This window comes from Gekko japonicus, unplaced genomic scaffold (genome assembly GCF_001447785.1).
Source record: "Gekko japonicus isolate JY-2015 unplaced genomic scaffold, Gekko_japonicus_V1.1 scaffold1505, whole genome shotgun sequence".
NCBI classification, from domain to species: Eukaryota; Metazoa; Chordata; class Lepidosauria; order Squamata; family Gekkonidae; genus Gekko; species Gekko japonicus.
This window is the reverse complement of record NW_015169823.1, coordinates 447,708-456,081: the sequence shown is the minus strand read 5'-3', so window position 1 is coordinate 456,081 and position 8,374 is coordinate 447,708. Positions and strand designations below refer to the sequence as shown.

The following is an 8,374-nucleotide window of genomic DNA, read 5'->3' as shown; positions in this document are numbered from 1 at the left end:
TTTTTTTAAGTTCTTTACTACTGTTTCCACCAGCAAAGCTTTAGGTTCCACATAGTTCTTCCTTTGTGTACTCCCAAAATTATCTTCCACATCAATTATTTGGGCTTCTTCTGATGCTGCCTTCATGGAAAAATGCTCTTGTTCCTGCTCCTGCTTTTCTTCTCCCTCTGCTTCTTTTTGTATATTATATTTCCCCCTTATTTCTGCACAGGCTTGCTCACATCCTTTCCTCACCGCCTCCATCATAGCCTTAGCGAACTGTTCCATAATTATTTCTCCGTCTTCCATGCTTTCGCTCATATCCTCCTCTTCTCTCGTCATGCATTCCATTTCTGTTCCTTCCATGTCCCTCTTTATCCAGCCTTTAATTTAATCTCCTTGCAGAGAACAGGACAATACAGTTCAAAGAGACAAGCGTTCTTGCGTATTTTCCCACCAAACTAACTTCCTACAATTAAGTCCCGTATTTCTCTCGGCCACGCTACTCACATAATTAGGCACCTTTATTCGTGGGTTTCTTTCCGCTTTTACTCTTTTCTTCTTCTTCTGTGTTGCTTCGTAGTTGCAATTGTATCTCCAAATAAAGTTAAAAACAGTTCCGGGTGGCCGCAACTAATCCAAACACGGCAGCCATGTTCTTCTCCCTACAATCGCTCCGCTTCGGGGCAACTCCTGGTCACCCCCCCGCTTGCCGACCACGGGAGGGGCCAGGAAACAAAGCCCCCTGCTCCAGCCCTCCCCACAAGAGGGCTGGTCGAGCTCCCCCGCGATTCGGGGGGCTCAAAAGAAAGCGAAAGTGGGACGGGAGGCACGGAGCTTGCCGCGCACCTCCCGTCGTCGCGCCATACCGGAAGTCTCCGCTCTCAATACCCAACACGCTCTGAGATTCTTTTGAGTAGTGAAGGGCGGGGTATGAATCCAATCTCTTCTTCATGGGATAAGAAGATAAGTAGCTAGGTAAGACCATGCGAGAAAAGGAGCTGGTAAAATACCAAGGCAGTCGAATGGGAGGCACCCTTTCGGGGTGTGACTGATGGGTCCCAATGTTCCCTCTAAGCTGTGGAGTCTTGTGAGCAAAGATTCTACTTTATGAGCTACTGGCATTAAAGTCGTGAGCAAGTGATTTGGCCACTGCACAGATTAGTTTCTTCAGGAGCCCTCCTTCCTGAGCTAAGACAAAAATGTGTGAGCTGGAGGCTAAAAAGCTGTGAGCTAGCGCACACTAACTCAGCTTAGAGGGAACACTGGTCCCAACTTTGTTTCTTCCCATAAACACGTCCCGGCAAATAGAAAGTTAGCAAGCCAGGGAGAAACATCTGTCTGTCCAGCCTCTTTTCTTACTGTGTGGGTTTGCTTATTTGGGGGAGCTTTTAACATAGGAGGACTTTCTGAAACACAATCCTCCACCCTGAAGCATTGCAGTTGGTTCCACCACTGAACTTTGGGGGGGTGGGTGGAGGTCAAGGAGAAGGGACAGTGAAAAAAAATGAAGCAAATGTGCATAGTGGGTTAAGGCCTAGGCACTATTGTGCATCATTCCAGTTCTTCCCCGTTTGTGATGTGTTTGAGTCCTGAGTATACCTAGTTCATACTCTGAGCTAGAGACAGGCAGAGGAGAACCTTGTTTCTGTGGCACTGATCTCTCTCTCTCTCACAAACGCATGCATGTGTTTGCAATTAAAACAATGATAACGGATGGGTCTGTTTTGAGAATTCGTCATCTGGCTCACATTTCCGTATCATGAGCAGACGTATTGGTCTCCGACCCCTGATTTGCAGTTGGTAATTTTATAAGCGGGTCTTTCGAGAGTTGCTAACGTCACTAATCTTGTTATTTCCCAGTTCCAAAATAGCTGGTCCTTCTCCACCCCTTTTTGTGGGTCGAATAGAGTTTCCTTCGTTGGCCAGAGTCTGGCAGCAGTTTCCAAATGTAGAACTGTTATTGTAGTACTTCCCAGGTCTCACGTATTTCACAAAATCAAAAAAAAAAAGAAAAGAAAAAAAAGAGTGGATAAACAGGCAACACTAGATGTCCTCTGAAACTGTATTTGTGTTTCCAACATAAAACATCACCTTGGGCACGTTCCCATGGATTACAGTGAATTATGACTTTGGGAGCGTTAATTTGTCTCTCTTCTGCAAATCTTGCATGGCCAACCAGAAATGGCCTCTGGTCTCTGAGAACACAGCCATTGGTTTTGCTTGTTATTTATTTAGAAAATGTTTAGGTCACTTCTCCAGGGAAACCTGCCCAAGGTGACTTACAAAATGGTTTCTGTTTAAACTTTCCCCAAAAACTCTTCTAAAGCATGTGGGGTTTATGTACTTGTGAAACCTTTACCTTTATAGGCCGTTTTATGAGGGTTTTTTTTAGTTGTGTGGAAATTAAGACGCTGAACTGCAGGCTGTGGAAGGTCAGTAGTTCAGCAGTTCGAGACCCGGGTGCTGCATGACGAAGTGAGCTCCCGTCTCTAGTTCCAGCTCCTGCCAAACTGGCAGTTCGAAAGCAAGAAATTGCAAGTAGATAAATACGTACCGCTTTGGTAGGAAGGTAACAGCGTTCCGTGCGCCTTGGTGTTTAGTCATGCCGGCCACATGATCACGGAAACGTCTTCGGACAGCGCTGGCTCTTCGGCTTTGAAACGGAGATGAGCACCGCAACCCTAGATTTGGACTCGACTGACTTTCGAGCAGGGGAACCTTTATCTTTACTTTTTTAGGATCTGGAAGACCCAGGTTCGAATCCCTAATTTGGTGGGTGATCTTGGGCTGGTCCCTCTCTGTCTCTCTCAGCCTAGCCAACCTCACAGGGTTGGTTATTGGTGAGATGGAAAGAAAAAGGGAGAAGCGAAGCATGTGTACTTCCCTGAGCTCTTTGGAAGAAAGGAGGTCTAAAAAGGTGCATGGGATTGTACTGGATGATTGAATTTTTGATGGCTTAAATGAACTTTTCTGATTTTTAGTGTTGAGTCACAGGCTTTGTGGGCACGTACTTTTATGAGCTGCCTTGAGTCCCCTTTCTGAGGAGGGTCAAGGAAGGAGAGAAAGCCTGTTGATAAACATTCGACTGAAAATGCAGGTTTTAAAAACTGGTCCTGTCGACAGCCTGTGCGTTCCCTCCTTCCCGCTGCCTGGCTTGTTGAATAGAGGAAATGAAGAGGTATAATGTGGCTTGCCGAATAGTGTCGAGGACAGTGAGTCATCAGCGTTTCCTTAAATTGCGAGGTGGGCTGAAGGCTTTGCGACTCCTTTTCTCCCTTGCGAAAGGAGGACTTAATTTAAAAACGACAACCAAAGCAAGTCACTTTCCAATAATCTCCGAAGAAATCTGCAGTCTAAGAAATGGAATGTATTAAGTACGGTGCCAGCTCTAGAGCCCCCCCAAACGGGGGGGGGCATGCTACAGTTCCCAGCCTTGGTTTTTCCTCTTCTCCTTTGGCCAAGTTGTCACAGCTGCTTCTTCCATCTCCAGATCTCTTGATCCACATTCTTTGTTGTTGTTTTTTTTGGTGTGTGTGTGTATGTGTGTACCTGGAAGTCATAGTTGACTTTTGGCGACCCCTGGTGGGGCTAGGACATTTCAGAAAAGTGGCTTGCTGTTGCCCTCCTCTGTATCCCGGCCTTGGTATGCCTTGGAGGTCTCCCGTCCAAGTACTTTCCAGGGTCAGCCCTGCTTAGCTTCCGAGATCAGATGAGATAGGGCTTGCCTGGGCTATCCAGGTCAGGGCGATCCACTTTCTTTAATGAACGAAGTTGATTTTCCTTTTCCTTGTAATGTTTCGCGTCTCTCCAAGCATTCCCCCATGTGAACCCTTCTCTTGTTTTAGATCTTAAACACCGCTCGGAAGCACTTTGGTGCTGGGGGGAACCAGCGCATCCGTTTCACGCTGCCGCCTTTGGTCTTTGCAGCCTACCAGCTCGCGTTCCGCTACAAGGAGAACTCCAAAGTGGTGAGTGTGTGGACTGACCTGCCGACTGGGTGTAATTTTCCGCATAGATCCTGAAGAAGAGTGACCGGGGTGGGGGTGGGGGAGGCTAGAAATTGCTGAACAGAAAAAAACCCCGAAGTGTTTCTCTTAGTGGTACTCTGCTTTTTAGCCCAAGCGTTCATGAAACAGGTTATATAAAATGGTTCAAACATTGCAAAAATGTGAAAATTAGCGTTATGCAAGTAAATACGAGTGGTCTCCGTGAACGAAACTGGTCTGGTCATCATGTGTACATAGTAGGGTCTCGTTTTCTGTCTCTGAAAGCCTTAGCAGTTGGAATCTGTAAGGAGGGAAGAAGGCTGTTACCTGCAGCTGCCTGCCTGGGTTGCTGCCTGCATTTGGCTGCTGCCTGCCTGGGCTGGGCATGGACCCAGCATTATCCCAGACGTGATGGAGTGGTACCTGGCTGCCACCTTCCCTCTGCCTGTCAATTTGAAGTTGGAGGGTGGGGTTGCCCTGCATCAGAGCTTGGTCTAACAGAGAAGTTTCTGGTTGCTTCCTGGCCCCTTTCTGATGTTGCATGGCGGGGGAGGCCTGACCTAATTGAAGATCATCAATATGCAGAAACTGGCACAAAAATACACATGTTGCACCAAGTAAGAAAATATTTGCATATTTGTTTGCTTTTCTCTCCCTGTAAATTATTCAGGATAAAAAAAATCCACTGCAGAATGCGTCATTCTTCGGCGGGGTGTTACGGTCTCCCCTGCCTACTCGGTTCGATTCCCCTTCTCTCTCGTGTTTTGACCCCTCTCCTTTCCTCTCAACCTCCTTCCCCCCTTTCTTTTTGTTCAGGATGACAAGTGGGAGAAGAAATGCCAGAAGATCTTCTCCTTCGCGCACCAGACGATCAGCGCTTTGATCAAAGCTGAGCTGGCGGAGCTGCCCCTCCGGCTCTTCCTCCAGGGGGCCCTCGCTGCCGGGGAAATCGGCTTTGAGAACCACGAGACGGTGGCCTATGAGTTCATGTCCCAGGTGGGGGGATCCACAGTGCTTCCCTTCTAAAAAAAACCCCAAGTCAAAATCTACCTTAAAATCTTAGTGCAACAGGTGGGACGTATTTGAATGGGGAATGAGGCGCACTTAAGCCTCTTGGTTCCCGCAGTTGGCTGGAATCGAGGCGCCCTTTTGAACCTGAGGTGCGATCTCTTTGATTTCAGTTTCTTTGGTGTAAATTGGGCCGTGTTTTGGGTTGGATCTGTCTCTCGTGGTTCACCCCCTCGCATTAGTCTTGGATCTGGCAGTGCACAAGGGGAAACCTAAACAGAACTAGCGCAGTTCTGCTTGCGCAGGATCTTTGTGCAACGTCTGGTACTTTCCCTCATATATTGTGGTGGTGGGAAGTGCTGTCAAGTTTCAGCCAACTGACACTGACCACTCATGGGGTTTTCAAGGCAAGAGACGAGCAGAAGTGGTTTGCCTATTGGCTGGTTTTGCATCTGGCATTCGCTCCCCATTTTCCTCAACATTGAGGAAAAGGTGCAGCTCAAAACCACCTTCAAATACCCCGGGCCAATGCCATACTGACTGCAACGTCACCCCTGAACGGCCATACATCTATGCAGAAGATACTGTAAAACCTGATGATCAAAGGAAGTGAAAGCAGCATGCAATGCAGAGGGTACCATAAAACCCGATGATCAAAGAAAGTGAAAGCGGCATGCAATGCAGAGGGTACCATAAAACCTGATGATCAAAGAAAGTGAAAGCGGCATGCAATGCAGAGGGTACCATGAAACCTGATGATCGAAGAAAGTGAAAGTGGCATGCAGTGCAGAGGGTACCATAAAATCCGATGATCGAAGAAAGTGAAAGCAGCATGCTATGAAGAGGGGAATTTCTGTTCCAATGTGGGTTAGCTAAAACGATGGTGGGAAAAGCCAATGCAGAATTGCCCATTATCTGCCTTCACCACATAGCAGCTTCCTTGCTGCTTTCCCATCCTGCTACTTAGCTGTTCCAGAAACTGGTTGCACAAGATCTTAACGCCGGTGGCCTGCAGAAGGTCCCAGGTTCAATCCCCAACGTCTCCAGTGTAAAAGGACCAGGCAGTACGTGATGTGAAAGACCTCTTCCTGGGACACTGTAGAATCACTGCCAGTCTGAGTAGACAGTGCTGACCGAGATGAACCAAAGGTCTGGTTCACTAGAAGGCAGCTTCGTATGTTACCTGTGCACTGCGGTGTATGTGGTGCATTAGTCATGCACGTTCATGTGAAATCCCCACTGTGCTTGGAAGCTCGCTGGTTGACCTTTGGCCAGTCACACTCTCAGCCTAAACCACCTCGCAAGATGGTCATTACGGGGATAAAATAGGGGAAGAGAGCACAATATTGTCCGCTGCTTAGGGTCACAAGTTGGGATTAGCAAATAAATAAATGCGGGTTTATGTATGTGCATGCACACCATCTATTTGCGGAGGAGTTCGCCGTGTTAGTCTGTTGCTGCAAAACAGTAAAAACAGGAAAAAGCACCTTTACGACTAACATTATTGCATGTGACGAAGAGATCTGTGTTTCTCGAAGGCTTATGCTACAACCAAGTTTGTTAGTCTTAAAGGTGCTTTTTAATTTGGTGTAGTGGTTAAGGGTGCGGACTCTAATCCCGGAGAACCGGGTTGGATTCCCCACTCCTCCACTTGCAGCTGCTGGATGACCTTGGGCAAGCCATAGTTCTGGCACAGCTGTTCTTGAAAAAGAGCAGTTTCTGTCAGAGCTCTCTCAGCCCCACCTACCTCACAGGGTTGTGGGGAGGGGAAGGGAAAGGAGATTGTAAGCTGCTCTGAGACGCCGAGTGAAGGGTGGGGTATAAATCCAATCTCCTCTTCTTCTTAAAGTGGCTAGGAGTCTTTTTACCATCTATTTGGTCACTGTCGTAAGTGTGCCTTTCTTTGAAGTTCTGCCAAGAACTTAAAGACTAATTAGCAGTAGCTCATTTTTTTTTTTTGCAGAAGGGAAAGTGGTAATCACAACTTCCTACTTAATGCCCTTTCCTCCCCCACTCCCGTTACCCATCTGAATCGATTAGGCATTCTCTCTGTATGAAGACGAAATCAGCGACTCTAAAGCACAGCTGGCCGCAATCACCTTGATAATTGGGACGTTTGAGCGGATGAAGTGCTTCGGCGAGGAGAACCACGAGCCCCTGAGGACGCAGTGCGCCTTGGCCGCCTCCAAGCTGCTGAAGAAGCCGGATCAGTGCCGGGCCGTCAGCACCTGTGCCCATCTCTTCTGGTCCGGCCGGAACACGGACAAGAACGGAGAAGAGGTGAGAAGTGGCTTGTTCATAGTGACCCTTTTTTTATGGGAGTCTGGCCTGTTCAGATGCCAAAGGGGAACTGCTTGGGTTGTAATCCTCTGCTCAAGGATTTTGGGGATGAGCTTCACTGAATGTCGTCGGATTGACTTCCGAATGAACCTGTGCAGGTTGTAGATCAAGATGGGTGGCTGTGTTAGTCTGTTCGTAGCAGCGGAAAAGAGCGGGAGTCCAGTAGCACCTTAAAAGGTAAAGGTAAAGGTCCCCTTGCTCGAAAGCCAGTCGAATCCGACTCTAGGGTTGCGGTGCTCATCTCCGTTTCAAAGCCAAAGGACCAGCGCTGTCCGAAAACGTTTCCGTGGTCATGTGGCCGGCATGACTAAACACCAAGGTGCACAGAACGTTGTTACCTTCCCACCGAAGTGGTACCTATTTATCTTGGGGGGGATTGGAAGAGGTCCAGAGAAAGGCCCTGAGAAGATCTGGAACATCGTGACGCTATAGACTGTCTCCTAGGAACTGTTCGGAACTGTCCCGCCATCTTGGGTTTTGAAGTCAGTTATCACTGAGCACTTTATGTGATATAGGATGGGTTTTAAAATGTATATAATGTTTTTATAATGCAGATATACTGTTATTTTTGTATTGTTGTTTATATCTTGCCCTGTAAGCCGCCCTGAGCCCTACGGGGGAGGGCGGGGTACAAATTTGAATAATAAATAATAAATTTGCAATTTCTTGCTTTCGAACTGCTAGGTTGGCAGGCGCTGGAACGAGAGATGGGAGCTCACCCCGTCATGCGGCACACTCGGGTCTCGAACTGCTGAACTACCGACCTTCTACAGCCTGCAGTTCAGCGCCTTAACCGCTTGAGCCACCTTAAAGACTAACAAAATTTGTGGCAGGGGAGGAGCTTCCGTGAGTCACTGCTCTCTTCTTCAGGTACAGCTAGAATGGGAGTCCATCTGATTGACTCCCATCCTAGTTGTATCTGAAGAAGTGAGCAGTGACTCACGAAAGCTCACAGTCTGCCTTGAATTTTGTCAGCCTTAAGGTATGGCTGGACGCTTGCTCTTTTCTTCTGTGTAGGTCGGTGACCCCACAGGCTGCATAGCAGGCCGCACAGCTCA

General features: G+C 47.9%; 1 protein-coding gene across 1 annotated transcript in view; it reads left to right on the top strand.

The window, feature by feature from the left end:
* Positions 1 to 8,374, top strand: part of LOC107115502 (vacuolar protein sorting-associated protein 35) — a gene marked incomplete at its 5' end in the record, with an annotated part of 26,528 nt that overhangs the window by 11,554 nt on the left and 6,600 nt on the right. The window contains 3 exons of the mRNA XM_015417222.1: positions 3,828 to 3,950; positions 4,785 to 4,964; positions 7,017 to 7,256. Of these exons, the coding sequence (XP_015272708.1) occupies positions 3,828 to 3,950; positions 4,785 to 4,964; positions 7,017 to 7,256 (543 nt within the window). The remainder of the gene's footprint in view (positions 1 to 3,827; positions 3,951 to 4,784; positions 4,965 to 7,016; positions 7,257 to 8,374) is intronic.